The sequence below is a fragment of the Rutidosis leptorrhynchoides genome, chromosome 2, assembly GCF_046630445.1.
Source record: "Rutidosis leptorrhynchoides isolate AG116_Rl617_1_P2 chromosome 2, CSIRO_AGI_Rlap_v1, whole genome shotgun sequence".
NCBI lineage: Eukaryota > Viridiplantae > Streptophyta > Magnoliopsida > Asterales > Asteraceae > Rutidosis > Rutidosis leptorrhynchoides.
The window spans coordinates 675,869,702-675,886,292 of NC_092334.1; the positions used below are offsets into that span (position 1 = coordinate 675,869,702).

The window sequence follows — 16,591 nt, forward strand, 5'->3', positions numbered from 1 at the left end:
CTCGACTTATGTCCCGGTTCCGGTTTTTCGAACGTCCTATCGTATACTGAGAAAACTTGTACTTTACGTTTCGTGAATCGTACCTTTGTTAAAATATAGTCTTAAATCATCCACAACTATACCACTGTAGCAAAGTTACTGTAGCAAAGTCAATTTCACTGTAGCAAATAGTGATTTTCAAAAACACTGTAGCATTTTGGGTACTGTAGCAATTTGAAAATGTTACTATCGTTTACTAAATAACTTGAAATTATATATATGTATATATCTTTTTAATATATATAAATCAGTGTTTAAATACACATTGGAAGTTATTTATAAATAAATTTTAATAATAAATATTTCAACTTATCATATATATTCAAATAGATATTTAAACCAATAAGTTTAATGTACGGTATCAAATAATTAATACATTGTTACCTTTTCAAGTTATAGTATATATGTATCTATTTACATATAATTGTTCGCGAATCGTCGAAAACAACCGAAGGGTATTTAAATATATAAAAGTAGTTCGAAAATTTTGAGATTCAATTTTACAGACTTTGCTTATCGTGTCGGAAATGTTAATCATACAAAAATTAAGTTTAAATTTGGTCAGAAATTTCCGGGTCATCACACCATCTCACCTCTAGTTAAACAGGTCAGATCAAGAAGAATTATAAAAACAGAAAAATACCTTTAATGAGACACAAAGAGCAACCACAGTACCACACCAAAAAGTAAGGACCTTTCCTATTACAAAGTTTAGTAATATTTGTTTCTTCAGAGAACTAAAACTTAATTACAACAAATATAGTAGTATATAGAAAGTTAAGCAAATAAACACTTAATAATCACTTTCACCTTACATTACATATATCATACAAACTGTATATAACAAATTTTCAAAATTATATCATAACCAAAAACATACAATCTTCAAGCAGGACTAAAGAACTTCAACTTCAATCCATTATCAACGATGCTCCAAATCCCTCCAATCGTAAACGCCACGCTAAACACAACACCTAGCCAGCCAAGTGACCAATTAAAGTACCAGTTAAAACCATACTTTGTAGGCTTCTTGATCAGGACCCACATGAAACATGGGTATGCAAATGTCACAGGGAGTGTAAGACCGCCTAATAGTCCGGCAAGACTCGAGAGAAACGGCAATGCTACACCTATGAAAAAGTTAATAAACCCATAAACCACACGAAAACCTGATCGTACCCAAACTGAACATGGTCTGTTTGTACGGTGTGTGTAACTAGCTTCAAAGTTGTCGAAAACAGGCATGGAATAGATTTGGTAGCTACTTAAACAACTGAAGACCACTAGAAGAAATGTTGTTGCAAGTAACCATCTTGATATGTCGTGTTCATGGAAGCCAAATAATGCGTTTAAAATTCCACTCGGTGGCATCTACAAAAATAAATTGCATTATTCAGATTGTGCTCTCAAGTCCCATTTGATATATTTTTAAAAATTTAATTACCTGATTTCCATAAGCCCAGAAACCGCCAATGGCTACAGGGAATAAACACATGGCGATGAAGAAGTATGCGACCTTAGCTCCTTGCCACATGGGTACGTGAGCGGGGTGCTTAAAAGTTGATGGCATCGTCGACTAGCAAAAATGCAAGGAAATAGTTAGTAACATACATTTGACTTTTGATGTCAATCTTATCATAATTTAGATACCTATCTGATATTGATTTGTTATAACATTATTACTAGCATCCTTTAAAATATGATATTCTTTTGTATATCTGCTGATCCAAACTCATCATTTTTCTTAATATTGAATGATGGAAAAAGAATTTTGCAGTCAAACGATGTAATGTTTGACCTTTAAAGTCAAAGTTACATGAATCTATTGGTAATCGAAAATTCGTGTAGGCTGAGGTTTGCATTTTCAAAAAAAAAAAAAAAAAAAAAAAAAAAATTTATATAGTAACAATTATTTTTGACTTTTGAGGTCAATGTGATCATATTTTAGATACCTACTTGATATTGATTGTCATAAAATTATTACTAGCATTCTGTAAATTGATGTTCTTTTGTATATCTATTGATCCAGAATCAGCATTATTCCTAATATTGAAAGATAAAAACGAATTTTGCAGTGAAAGTACACGATGTTTGACTGTTAAAGTCAAAGATACCTGAATCTCTAAGACTAGGTTGTGTCCTCTGAATGCAAATGCTATGATACCAAGTGCATTGAAAACCGAGAATATTGAAGAAGTAAATGAAGGTAAGGGGATAGGTTGGTAAGATATTTTGGGTGGTCGTTGTTGGCTAACCGAAAGAAGCCAAACCATGGTTGAGTAAACGATAGCAGTAATCGCTCCTACTAGAGATAGTCCCGCAATGGAGTTAAGATTAGGAAGTTGAGACAACACAATGGATAACGATGTGAAAACTAGATACCATTCAACAGTTGTTAACGGATTTGATGTACAAGTGGGCCCACAAACTATCTCAAAGAAAAGTTTCATGGTTTCTCCTCCTACTAGTATCAATGCAGTTGCGGTCCCTGCAGATAAATAAGCTGTTGGAAAGATCGAGAGCCATGCTCCCAATCGATTTCCTTAAAAAAAATAACATAGTATTAGATCAAATATATAAAAATACATAATTAATATTAGATCGTGTCGAGATAGTTGTTAATTACCAAATGCTGCTTCTGCAAGCTCAACGTATCGATTGTACCTTTTTCCGGGAACTGATTCATGAAGCTGTACCAAGATCCACAAGGTGTATAGTTGCCAAATGTAGGCTATGGTTAATGAAATAATTCCCCAACTCCTATATACACAATTACCATGTTAATATTAGACTGCAGATTTTTTGTGTATAGCCCGATCCGTTTTTGGGTTTAAGGTTTCTTTAAGCTGGGGTTGGAACCCTGCCGCCGCATAGCCACAATCGGCAAGTGAGTCAGGTATGCATGCCCCACGTTATGGAATTGGCAGCCAATTGAGCCGGTCGAGGTTGCCGGTTATCAACTTTTTGCCAAAAATATATAGTTAATTAGTTAATAATGGTGTCTTTAAGCTTTTTATATAACAAATGCAACTGAAGTTACAAGGGTTGGTTGCATAAATAGTAATCATCTTCTTTAATATAAAAGATAATTAACCTTCATTTTTTTTTTGCATAGTCAAGATCCGTATGTGGGGCATAGCTACTACTTTACATAGCAGACAAAATCACAAAATCACCCATCACCCATTTATATCCCATCACCCATTATATTGATCTTAAAGTCAAAATCATGATGCGTGTAGACAAGAAAAAGCAAATGATCATGGTTACAACAACAAGTGACGTAGTAAGACACACATAAAAAGTACCACAATATGTTCGCTCGAAGTTACAAAGTACAAAGCTTCAAAAATTTTAAAATAACATTAAGTTGAAGTTTAATACTGTATATTTTTAGGAGGTCTTGAGTTGAAAATTCACTAAAAGTATATCTTTGGACACTGGCATAACTTGGACAATTGTCTTTTAGGAGCGAAAAAACAAAAATATAGTATATACGTTAGATATATACTCAATTTTAGGGGGGAGAAATCATTTTATTATGTAAGTTATTTGTATCTTTCCCGAAAACAACTATATATACGTTAACTACTCAAATTTTAAGGGAGGCAGACACTCCTTTCGGCCCTCACTATGGGTGGCCAGATTGGAACGGGTCACCTAATAACTCGGTTAAATCGTTTACATTAAAGTAACAATACGTCAATACACCTCCTCCTTTAGTAGCATAGATCCGTTCCTAATGTTAACATACTAGAAGCTGGAACCCAACTCCCAAAATGATCCATGAAAAATTTATAACTATAGTTTTATAATTATATTATAATTATTATATTATAATTATAATTATATTAATTTAATATTAATATTAAAATTAAAATATTAATACATTTTCAGATGCTTTATTTCTATTACATATTTTACATATACATCTTTATAATCAGAAGGGTTCGAACAGACACATGAAAGCGAATAATTTGTACTACACTAAGCCTTTTCTAGCTTCTTGCTAGACTGTTTTGATTTCAAATAAAATTGCCATTAAAAAAAGTTGTACTGCAAAATATAACAAAAAAAACTTACCAGCCTAGAAACGAGAAAGCGACAGGCAAAACAAGAGCCTGGAACCCAACCCCGGCATTAAGGTTATGAAAGGCAGCGTAATGTGCATTACCATTTCTCGACTCGGTAATTGGAAGCCAAGCATCTTGTGGGTTAAGTTTAGTCAAATGACCAACTTCCTCTAAATACCCTTTCATATTCACCAATACCTTTTTCATTGGAGTCCCAATGGGACTTAGAAACCTCGGTGAAATAAATGACGTTGGAGTCCACGCTGTGGAGGACTTACCGCCTTCTTTTGAATGCGGTCTAGGTGACCGATGTCCAGAAGACGTGAGTATCTCTGGCGTGGACTCATGTGGTGTAGCCGGAATGGAAATTAGTTCCGTTTCGGGTCGTTCGTCCATTAGAATTGGTTAATTGAATGTTATGTTTAGTTTAGCAAGTGAATGATGTGAAATGTAACTTAAAGAGTGGGGGATATTTTGTGAGTGGTCTCGACATGGTGATAATGAAGAGCAAGTATGTAGGGAAAAAGTTAGATATTGGAGTGCTAAAGATGTTGAATGTGATGATATGGAATTATGTTGGCGTGAGTTGGTAGAATAAAATAAAGTATATTTGATCATTTTCAATTTTCAAAGGTGGAATATAAAGTTTATATGTGACTTGTTTTGTCTTTAGCAGTTTGAAAATCATCCGAGAGAGATGATTTTCTCTACTTTTGATAGTGTTTTCACTTTGGGTGGAGAAATGACTTGTCTTTACTCTCGGATAGGGGAAGGATTGTCTACATCTCACCTCCCCCATACACCACTTATGTGGTATTGAGTTTTGTTGTTGTTGTTGTAGTAGTTTGAAAGTGAGTATTTTGGTTGTTTATTCATATATGAAAATGTTATAATTCAGTAGGCTTATAACTACCTTTAGTGGTTTGATTTTTGATGTTATAATTCAGTAGGCTTATAACTACCTTTAGTGGTTTGATTCTTGATTAAGAATGCTAATAATGAAGTGTAAGAGCAAAGATGATAATGAGAGAGAAAGAAAGAAACACTTTGTAAGTGTGAGAAAATGGTGCAAGTTTAATGCTTGCATTCATGGCTATTTATAGCAAAAATATCACAAGTTTAGGTAATACAATAATATTACTTTTGTGTATCAATAATTGACTATCCATTTATGTATATATTTATATATTATAACACTCCTCCTTGGATAGCAATTTTGTTTGTTGAAGATCAACTGTAAGTTACTGCCTCGTTAAAAACCTTGCTAAAGAAAACTCAGTGGAAAAAAAAACTTTAGCTAAGGAAAAAAGAGTGCAGCATGGAGTTGACTCCCCCTCAAGTAGACATCACTTCAGTTGTTACATCTTTTGAACATGTCTCATACCAATGTTATGAACGTTTGTTCTGAAAATAGCAGTTGGAAGTGCTTTCGTGAAAAGATCAGCAGAGTTTTTGCTGGATTGAACATATCTCATTTCAATCTCGTTGTCCTTAATGAGATTTTGAGTGTATGAGAAGAATCTAGGAGGTATGTGTTTGGTTCGGTCACTTTTGATATACCCTTCTTTCATCTGTGCTATGCAAGCTGCATTATCTTCATAGATAATTGTTGGACTTTTATCGCGTTCTAGTCCACAAGAATCAGTAATGATTTGTGTCATTGATCTTAACCAAAAATATTCCCGAGTAGCTTCATGTAATGCAATCACTTCGGCATGATTTGATGATGTAGCAACAAGTGTTTGTTTTTGAGAACGCCATGATATTGCAGTACCTCCATTTAGGAATACATATCCAGTTTGAGATTTAGCTTTATGTGGATCAGATAAATAACCTGCATCAGCATAACCAACCAAATCTTGTTTTGATTCGTTAGAATAAAATAATCCTAAATCAGTAGTTCCTCGAAGGTATCGAAATATGTGTTTTATCCCATTCCAGTGTCTTTTGGTAGGAGCAGAGCTGAACCTTGCCAACAAATTAACTGCAAAAGAAATGTCAGGTCTTGTACAATTTGTAAGATACATAAGAGCTCCAATTGCACTAAGATATGGTACTTCTGGTCCAAGAATATCTTCATGATCTTCACATGGACGAAATGGATCAGTTTCAACATTAAGTGATCTAACAACCATAGGAGTACTTAATGGTTTTGCCTTGTCCATATTGAAACGTTTTAGAATCTTTTCAGTATATGTTGTTTGATGTACAAGTAAACCATTAGGCATATGCTCAATTTGTAAACCAAGGCAATACTTGGTTTTTCCGAGATCTTTCATTTCAAATTCTTTCTTTAGAAGTTGAATGGCTTCATGGATCTCTTTATTTGTACCTATGATGTTAAGATCATCAACATAAACAGCTATGATCACATATCCGGATGTTGTTTTCTTAATGAAAACACAAGGACAATTAAGGTTATTTGTATACCCTTTGCTTATCAAGTAATCACTTAATCGGTTATACCACATACGTCCTGATTGTTTTAACCCATATAAAGATCTTTGTAATTTAATCGAATACATTTCTTTGGGTTTTGCATTTGATGCTTCTGGTACCTTAAATTCTTCAGGTATCTTCATATATATATATATCACTATCAAGTGATCCATATAGATAAGCAGTCACAACATCCATGAGATGCATTTCTAAATTTTTAGAAACTGCCAGGCTGATTAAGTATCTAAAAGTAATTGCATCCATAACAGGGGAATAAGTTTCTTCATAATCAATTCCCGGTCTTTGAGAAAAACCTTGAGCTACAAGTCTAGCTTTATACCTTGTAACTTCATTTTTCTCATTTCTTTTTCGGACAAAAATCCATCTGTATCCTACAGGTTTCACATCTTTAGGAGTGAGAATGATGGATCCGAAAACTTTTCTTTTATTGAGTGATTCTAATTCAGCTCGTATTCCTTCTTTCCATTGAGCCCAATCATGTCTATTTTGACATTCAACCATAGATGTTGGTTCTGGATCATCATCATTATTCATGATGTCATATGCAACATTAAATGAAAATTTCTCATCAAGATTTTTCATTTCATTTCGGTTCCATAATATTTTTGAATGTACATAATTGATTGCAATTTCTGTATTGACATCATCAATCTCCTCTGCAGTAGGAGTACTGATTTGTGGTTCTTCTTGAACACTTTCTTTTACCTTATCATCAGCTTATTTTCTTTTTCGAGGATTTTTATCTTTGGAACCAACTGGTCTCCCACGTTTCAGACGTGGCATAGATTCTTGAGTGACTACATCATCAGTTTTCCGATTTGGAATCTCAACTCGAGCTGGAGTATTAACTGCTGGTATATATGATTTAGTCACCCTTTTTGTATCTGTGAATGCATCAGGCAATTGATTTGCAAGTTCTTGTATATGCATTATCTTTTGAACTTCTATCTCGCATTCTTTTGTGCGAAGATCAAGATACTTTAATTGAGGTTCACATCATGAAACATCATTTTCTTTATTTTTTATGTCTCCCCCTAATCTAGGAAACAATGTTTCATTAAAATGACAATCAGCAAAACGTGCTGTAAAAACATCACCTGTCATAGGTTCAATATACCTTACGATTGAAGATGTTTCATATCCAACATATATTCCCAGCCTCCTTTGAGGACCCATTTTTGTACGTTGTGGTGGCGCAATTGGAACATATACTGCACAACCAAATGTTCTAAGGTGGGAAATATTTGGCTCTTGACCAAAAGCAAGTTGTAGGGGGGAATATTTATGACTTGCACTTGGTCTGATGCGAATCAATGCAGCAGCATGTAAAATTGCATGACCCTATATAGATACAGGGAGTTTTGTTCTCATTATCAATGGTCTAGCGATTAACTGTAAACGTTTAATCAGTGACTCGGCTAAACCATTTTGTGTATGCACATGAGCAACAGAATGTTCAACAACAATTCCTATAGACATGCAATAGTCATTAAATGCTTGAGATGTAAACTCACCAGCATTATCAAGTCTCACCTTTTTAATGATGTAATCAGGAAAATGTGCTCTCAATTTAATAATTTCGGCAAGAAATTTTACAAATGCCACATTACGGCTTGATAACAGACAAACATGAGACCATCTACTAGTTGCGTCTATTAGGACCATGAAATATCTAAATGGTCCACATGGTGGATGAATTGGTCCACAAATATCACCTTGAATTCTTTCAAGAAACATTGGTGATTCTTTCTCAACCTTAAGTGGTGAGGGTCTAGTTATCAATTTTCCAAGAGAGCAAGATATACATGGAACCATTGTATCATGAAGGATTTTTCTATCCTTCAGTGGATGTCCATGTGTACATTCAATAATTCTTTTCATCATTGTTGATCCTGGATGGCCCAATCTGTTATGCCATAAATTAAATACACCAGGATCAATATACTTTTCTTTAATCACCATATGTGCTTCTGGTACATTTATATGTGTATAATGTAATCCAGAATTAAGTCTTGACAGTTTTTCAATCACGTGATTCTTGTTAGTGATACTTAAATATTTCTCATTTTCTGCCGTTACTGACTGATAATCATATCCATTAAGGTATATGTCAAAAAAACTCAATAAATTTCTGCTTGACTTAGGAGAGAATAAGGCATTATTAATTAAAAATGTTGTACCATTTGGTAATATGAATTTTGCCTTTCCTATCCCTTCTATCAAGTTAGCAGCACCTGATATTGTATGTATAGTTCCTTCCGTTGGTTTCAAATCAATGAAATATTTTTCAAATTTAAGTATAGTGTGTGTAGTACCACTATCTGCTATACAGAGATCTCCACTACTTGATTGATGTTGTGTTCCAGCAGAATTCATATTAAACTTCATATATAAGAAACAAACAGTAAGTATATAAATGTTACACAAAATGTTTATTACACACAAATAGATAAAACTGAAACATTTGACATACATAGAATTGAAACATCAAACATAGAACTGGAACATTTGATAAAAACATATAGAACTGAAACATTTGAGAAAACATGATGACAAAGGTTAAATCGTTTTATTTATAAAAGAAACATATTAATTTAATTCAAGAAATCTTCATATAAATCAGATGGTTGCTCAGTGACTGTTGGATCAATATTATCCACAAAATTTACTTCCTTTTCTTTACCTTTCAGCGAATCCTTATACATCTTAACAAGATGTTTAGATGTTCGGCAAGTATTAGCCCAGTGGCCCATTCTACCACATCTGTAACAAGATTCTTCAGAATTTTTAGAAGAATTTTCTTCAACATCTTGTTTTGTGGGCTTGTTTTGTAGTTGATATTTATATTTTCGTGGATTATTATTTCTTTGACCACCACGGCCACGACCACGACCACGCCCATTCCCATTACCATAAGGATGGTTTCTACCATAGTTATGGCTTTTGGCATGATGATGGCGATGGTTATTATAACCACGACCTTGCCCGCGTCCTTGTCCCTGTTTATAATTATTTGCAGTATTTGCTTCAGGGATTGCAAGTGTACCAGTAGGACGGGATTGCTGATTTTTCATTAATAGCTCATCATTTTGCTCTTCAACCAAGAGATATGAATTAAGTTCAGGATATGTGTTGAACTTTAGCATTCTCAAATTTCTTTACACTGTGATGTTGGCAGCATTCATTGTGAAGAAAGTTTTCTCCAACATGTCTGCATCACTTATTTCATGTCCACAGAATTTAAGTTGTGAGACTGTATTATACAGAGCTGAGCTGTATTCATTTACTTTCTTAAAGTCTTGGAACCTTAATGTTCTCCATTGATCCATAGCAGCTGGAAGTAAAATTTTTCTTTGATTATTGAATCTGCTTTTGAGACCTTCCCATAAAACATAGGGATCTTCTACAGTCACATAATTATTTTGTAAGCATTCATCAATATGTTGATGAATAAAGCAACATGCCGTTGCTTGTTCTTTTTCAGAACAAGTGTTGTTTTTATTTATGGTTTCAAGAATGCCCATTGATTTAAGATGCATTTTTACTTTTATAACCCATGGCATGTAGTTGTTTCCCGTTGATTCTAAAGGAGTAAATTTAAGCTTTTCCAGATTCGACATTTTCTATTATCAAAAATTAAAACAAACAACATGATAAATTAGAGTCAATTTATATTCATAAGTATATAAACATTAAACATAAATTTAATATAACATAAATGATAAGTAGGCGACAGTGTCGGCCATATGTAAGCAATCATAAATAAATGTTATATAACATAAATGATAATTAGGTGACAGTGTCGACCATATAAATGTTAGATAATAGAAATATAAATGTTAGTAACATAAATGATAATTAGGCGACAGTGTCGACCATATATTATTCAGGTGGTATAACCGACCATATATCATTTAGGTGGCAGAGCCAACCATAATTAGTATTAAGATTATCGTGCTGATAACGTGTTATAATTCAGTAGGCTTATAACTACCTTTAGTGGTTTGATTTTTGATGTTATAATTCAGTAGGCTTATAACTACCTTTAGTGGTTTGATTCTTGATTAAGAATGCTAATAATGAAGTGTAAGAGCAAAGATGATAATGGAGAGAAAGAAAGAAACACTTTGTAAGTGTGAGAAAATGGTGCAAGTTTAATGCTTGCATTCATGGCTATTTATAGCAAAAATATCACAAGTTTAGGTAATACAATAATATTACTTTTGTGTATCAATAATTGACTATCCATTTATATATATTTATATATTATAACAGAAAACAAGTTTTTTTTTTTTTTTTTTTGAAAAAGTGAATAATCGTATAGAATGATGTTGTTTTCAAAATAAAAAACGCCCTCAATAAGGAAACAAAAAAGACGGAGAAACGAGGAAGCTCACACTTAGAAACAACTATCTATAAACGAGCCTCCCGAACAACCCGAAAAACCATAGAGACAAACAAATCAAAGAAAACCGATTCTAAGTTCCGTTTAGCAAGCAATTCTTCTTTCTTTCTTTTTTTCTTTTTCAATCTGGCCAATCTTACCATAAACGTTAAGTTATCATCATTTGGTTCCGAAGTAGAGTATATGGTTGTGTTTTTAAATCATTTAAAAACAACAATACCCAATTTCAGGTATGTGATGTATGGGGAGGTAGAAGTGCTTGCCCATTTCTAGGGACTAAGGGTATAGTGTTTGGTTAGCTTGTTCTTGGGAGATTATTGTTTGCTTGATTGTTTGAAGGCTTGTTTCAGTCTTCATCAAAGTCTTCATCAAGTGGTCTATGTTATGTGAAAGTTTAGCATTCATAGCTTGTTTTGGGTGAAGATAAAATCATAAAAGGAGAAATGGGATGTAGTACTTGCATATACGATGTGCTATTATTTGAATGTTAAGGTCTTGTTTTGGGTGATGAAAGAATTTTTATTATGTTCTCAAGTAGTTTGGACAATGTTTAATCTTCAAGTAATGATAGCTAGGGTAGCTTTTTCAATTTCCGTTTCTATCTCAATGTTGTTCACGAGTTGATACATACAACCCCCTCAATCGTACTCAACACGATCTTGGATCCTTTAAATATCATTTGTTTTTATTTTCGCCAAAAATAATAAATAATCTTTTTAGACTTTCAAAAATTCGCAGATTATATACAATCACATATAATTTAATTACAGAATAGGTAAACGATTGAAACCAACCACGAGCAGACGAGCACATCAGCATTGTTGAAGTAATGATTTTATCATCATATAATGTTGAAGATCCCTCCCACTTGCTTACTCCAAGACATTTGCAGCAAACAATCAAGTGAAGTCTATTGTATTTGCCATTGTATTGTATATATACAAAAAGATGATGATGGGAAACTGCCTGAAATTGTTCTCTTTCTGCCAATCTTCAATAGACTTCAACATCTTATATACCTGCTAGACCCAAGATTGATATGATATAGTAGAGCAACATAAGATAGCATGAACATGTGCACATTTACATGTACAGATTTATATATCATCCTTTAAGGATATATACTTAAGTATGTTTACAATTACTGCATATTTACCGTAAGATCATTTTGACAAACAAAGTGGTGGGTGAAGCCGCGAAAGGTATAATTACCTCAACATGTAAAAGCAGAGAAGAAAGGCCTCAAAATGAATGAAGAGGTGCAGAAGTGGTCTATGTTAGACCCGAGATTAGTATATATGCAGACTGCAAACAATCCTGTTACATTTCAACAGACGAAAAAAAAATTAATTTAGTTCAGTGAAAACAATAAAAAAGGCCTTTATCAAATATAATCATAACACCAAAAGAAACAAATAAGAAGGATCCTAGTTGAAAAAAAAGACACGAAAATAAACTAAAAACCCTATCCCCGCACAATAGCTCAAAGAAACTTGATTGAACAATGAGAGCACTCCCAACAATTTGTTATTATTAGCTATTCATTCGTCTTAGCCATAACACTGTTGGCATATTGCTGCTCGGGGAGTACTCGGTGAGACTTTTTAAGGAGTACTCGCCAACTTAGGGAGCATTTGGGAGTAGTCAGATGTTGACCAAGTTTGACATTGAGTGATTTTGACGAGTTTTGATCGATTTTCCGATTAATCCCGAGTATTGACCGATTTTTCGAGTAACTCGTGTTTTAGCCAAGTTTGACCAGTTTTAAGCGAGTTTGACCATGTTTGACCGAATTCTCTCCCAATACTCCCCGAGTTGCAAAAACCAAGTACTTGCTGAGTAATTCCGAGTTTTGCAACACTGAACGGATGTGTGATCCCCTCGCCACCACCACTTCGGCCTTCCTCCGTCGCTTTTAAGCATCTTCCGCCACGAGGTTGGTAGTGGTTCATGCAACAGTTTGTTGTACCATTTGCTTCCCAACATATACTTTGGTATATTTAATTCATATAGTGGGTCCCAATTTTTTGAGTAGGTGTGTGATGGATGGGAGTGCATCTGTTATTCATTTGTGATGGGAGGTAATGCTGATGTGGATCTGGCTGGCAGACTGTAATGGTTAAAATGGTGTTATTCATTTGTGATGTTTGGGAGTGATCTAATGACACTATCTATTAGTACTATATCTGGCAATTGAGACCCATACTCTCAAATTAGGGTCAAGCTTTTGGGTCAATTGGGTCTTGAGAAAAATTAGGCGTAGCAATGTAAATCAAAACCTAAAAAAAGATCCAAATGGATTTCTCTTCAACCTATTGAGTCCTATACAAAAAATAACTGAATAGGTCTAATGGGTATCAATACTCAAAGATTAATAAATAGAAATAGGTCTAATAGGTTTTGTGAATGGGTCAATTGGGTCGAGCATAAAAAGTTTCATCCGTCAAAAATTTATGAAAGCATACATGATTATATCATTTATTATGTATATATTATATAATAAATAAATGATAATAATGTAATAAATGTGAAAAAACGATGTAACCCATTTGACCCGACTGACCTGTGACCCATTTCAACCCGTTACCCAAATCGCCCAACCTGACCCATTTAGACCTGTTTAAAAAATTGACCCATTTGACCTATGACCCATTTCAACCCAAAACCATTTTGACCCGTTACCCAAACCGACCCAACCTGACCCATTTGCCATGCATAGTTAGTACCAAGTTTTAAGTCAGATTGTTAGCAAACCTGCAAGATGAGATCATATAAGCCATTTGAGAGTCTCCAACATTACACGGACACCAACAGTGATTTCTTACAATGTCATTGGATGCATTAGTTGTTAGCAATCCACCTACATCAAGCAGCCTGATATACACATTTACAATTGGTCAATGCCAATATTCTAAGGTCATTTGATGTTGGCTTCATTTCAAAATCAAAGAATGAAGTAAATATTCCACATAAAATGAACTTGACGAGCACATTAAATCCAACTACACCCACGAACTTTTCTGATACCCTTCTCACTCATTTGGTTCCTTACATAATTAACATCAGACCACTGATCAGAAGCAGCATACATGTCCGAAAGCAACACATAATTCGCACCACTTTGAGGCTCAATTTTAAAAAGGCGACTCGCAACCTCTTTACCTAACGAAACATCACCATGTACCCTACAAGCCCAAAGAAGAGCACCCCAAGCACCCGAATGCGATTCAACGGGCATTTCTTTAAGAATATAATACGCCTCTTTTAACTTTCCCGCACGACCAAGAAGATTAACTATACACGCATAGTGATCAGTAGAAGGAACTAAGGAGTATTTATTAATCAAAGAATTAAATAAGTTGCAGCCTTCTTCAACAAGATCAGCATGGACACAAACATCCAAGATGACTGTAACCGCCACGTCATCAGGTGTCACCCCTTCTTCTAGCATCTTGTGGAAAAGGGCAACGGCCTGAACGCTTTGGCCGTGAACAGACAATCCTTGTATCATAGAACAATAAGAAACCAAGTCCCGTCTAGGCATATTTTTGAACAAAGTTGCGGCTCTTTCCAAATTCCCACACTTTGCGTTCATGTCCACAAGTGCTGCAGCCACATGAGTATTTTGGTTAACCTGGATTGAAGTTTCGGTTATATAAGAATCAACCCATTTAGCCAACTCCCAGTCACCGGCTTGGGAACAAGCTGAAATTAAGCTCGACATGGAATATTCATCAGGCTTAACATTTTTTGAACGCATGTCAACGAATAATCTTATAGCTTCTTTAGGTTGACCGTTTTGCGTATAACCAGCTATCATAGCAGACCAAGAAACAATATCTTTTTCAGGTGATTGATCAAACAAAGACCTTGCAGACGCCATATCTCCTGACTTCGCGTAACCGTTAATCATAGTGGTGAAGGAAACCGCATTCTTATGGGGCATTTCATCAAATAACAGTCTCGCACTTCGCAAATCACCCGACTTGATAAACACTTTAATCATGGCATTCAAGGATGCACAATTTCTTTGAGGCATTTCATCAAACAACTTCTTGGCCTCCAAATAATCAGCATGAGACGAATACGCAACAATGATAGATGTCCAAGTAACCTCATTTCTCACAGGCATTTCATCAAACACCTTGCGTGCAGACACAATCTTACCACATTTACCATAAAGATCAATCAAACTAGACGCCACATACACATCAGATTCCGTACCAAACTTAACAATCAAGGCATGAAAAATCTGGCCTTGGGTCAAGGCAAAAACATTAGAACAAGCTTTAAGCAAGGAAGGGAATGTGCATCTGTCAGGATAAAGATTTAGAGTTTCATGTTGCATCATACGACGAAAAAGATTGACGGATTTGGGCAAGGATGATGCGTGGCAGTTAATAAGTGTATTCCAAAGATAAATATTATTGGGTAGAAGAACGCGGTTGAAGACGGTGAATGCGTAAGTTGTAATCTTGTTACAAGTTGGTGGAGATGAATTTAAGTTGCAGCAGACAGAGATGAATTTTGTTACCAGAGAATGATCTTGTTCTAAACCCTGGCGAATGATATGAGCGTGGATTTGTTCCAAGTGTCCAATGTTTTTGCAGGCTTTAATCAAACATGAAACCGCCATCAAAATATCAACAGCTATACATAAACAGCAACTCAAGTTGTAAAGTAATGTATATTAGATCACCATTGATTGTAACTTGTAAGTAATGTATGATCTTTTATTGTTATATTAAACACTGTGTTCTCGATTTCTATTAACAAGAAAAGAATGGGGTGGGAAAAAATGAAAAGAGAACAGGAAAGACCAACGACCTAAACAATTTGAGCCGCAATGTGTAACTGTTCAACAATATATTAATATAGGTTTTGCCTTGGGCTCGGTCGATTAAAATCAAATTAGGTTTAGGGTTTCTTATGCAATATATCTAATTTATAAATATAGCATGAATAAAGTATAATAACCGATGGCAAAGCAAGCTGTAGTATTGCATAACCCGCGCTCCCAACTATTTCCGAAGAAACCCGGTCTAATCCGAGAGTATGGGCGATGTGCGCCCGACCTAACACACTGCCCCCGCAACCTTGTCTGCAATGTTGCACTTCACGAGAGTCGAACTCCTGACTTCTCGCTAAAAGAAGTAAGCCACTACCACCAGTGTTGCAAAAGTCCGCCGACTTAACTGACGCGTCGGCCGACGCGTCGTTTTTTATGCATGAGCGACGCGTCAATCGTAAAAAGTCGGTTAAAGTCGAAAAAGTCGGTTAAAGTCGGTCAAAGATGATCAACTTCGGTCAATTTCTATATAATATTATATAGGAATTGTAATATTGTTAATAATTGTTAATTGTTCATATTTATTGTAAAAGTAATTTACCAACATAGCAGTGGCTGGTTGGTATCCTTGGTTTCACTTAGGTGGGGCCAGGGCAAGGGGGAGAGTGGACTCAAGTTCGAGTCTCTCTCTTTAAAAATACCCGTGGTAGGCTTACTTACTATAAGCCGGGTTGCCCCTGGGAAGGTTTTGCCGACCTATTCAGGACCCAGATCCGACCCGCCTGTCCCTCGGGATGGTTTAAGGTTCGGATCCCTGTAATATGG

General features: G+C 35.0%; 2 protein-coding genes across 3 annotated transcripts; both read right to left on the reverse strand.

The window, feature by feature from the left end:
- Window positions 1-844: 844 nt before the first annotated feature.
- Window positions 845-4,522, reverse strand: LOC139893949 (lysine histidine transporter-like 8). Its single transcript, XM_071877154.1, has 5 exons — window positions 4,123-4,522; window positions 2,666-2,799; window positions 2,154-2,581; window positions 1,484-1,615; window positions 845-1,410 (listed from the first exon to the last, which is right to left on the reverse strand). Exons 1-5 carry the CDS (start codon window positions 4,506-4,508, stop codon window positions 925-927), a joined length of 1,566 nt encoding a protein of 521 aa, XP_071733255.1. The 5' UTR covers window positions 4,509-4,522; the 3' UTR covers window positions 845-924.
- Window positions 4,523-11,674: 7,152 nt separating this feature from the next.
- Window positions 11,675-15,721, reverse strand: LOC139893950 (putative pentatricopeptide repeat-containing protein At5g37570). 2 transcript variants are annotated; one of them, XM_071877156.1, is made up of 3 exons: window positions 13,732-15,721; window positions 12,190-12,294; window positions 11,675-11,996 (listed from the first exon to the last, which is right to left on the reverse strand). In XM_071877156.1, the coding sequence occupies exon 1, from the start codon at window positions 15,611-15,613 to the stop codon at window positions 13,970-13,972; it is 1,644 nt and encodes a 547-aa protein (XP_071733257.1). In that variant the 5' UTR covers window positions 15,614-15,721; the 3' UTR covers window positions 11,675-11,996; window positions 12,190-12,294; window positions 13,732-13,969. The 2 variants fall into 2 exon arrangements, with proteins under 2 accessions (XP_071733257.1, XP_071733256.1); XM_071877155.1 differs by having other exon boundaries at window positions 12,190-13,087.
- Between the last annotated feature and the right edge of the window lie 870 nt (window positions 15,722-16,591).

Bases quoted from the DNA above. Each gene is read 5' to 3' on its own strand.
- LOC139893949 (XM_071877154.1), bottom strand. From the start codon at position 4,508: ATGGACGAACGACCCGAAACGGAACTAATTTCCATTCCGGCTACACCA. The intron at 2,800-4,122 runs GTAAGTTTTTTT...TTGTGTATATAG, and splicing joins GCTTTCTCGTTTCTAGGCTG to GAGTTGGGGAATTATTTCAT. The intron at 2,582-2,665 runs GTAATTAACAAC...ATTTTTTTTAAG, and splicing joins GCTTGCAGAAGCAGCATTTG to GAAATCGATTGGGAGCATGG.
- LOC139893950 (XM_071877156.1), bottom strand. From the start codon at position 15,613: ATGGCGGTTTCATGTTTGATTAAAGCCTGCAAAAACATTGGACACTTG.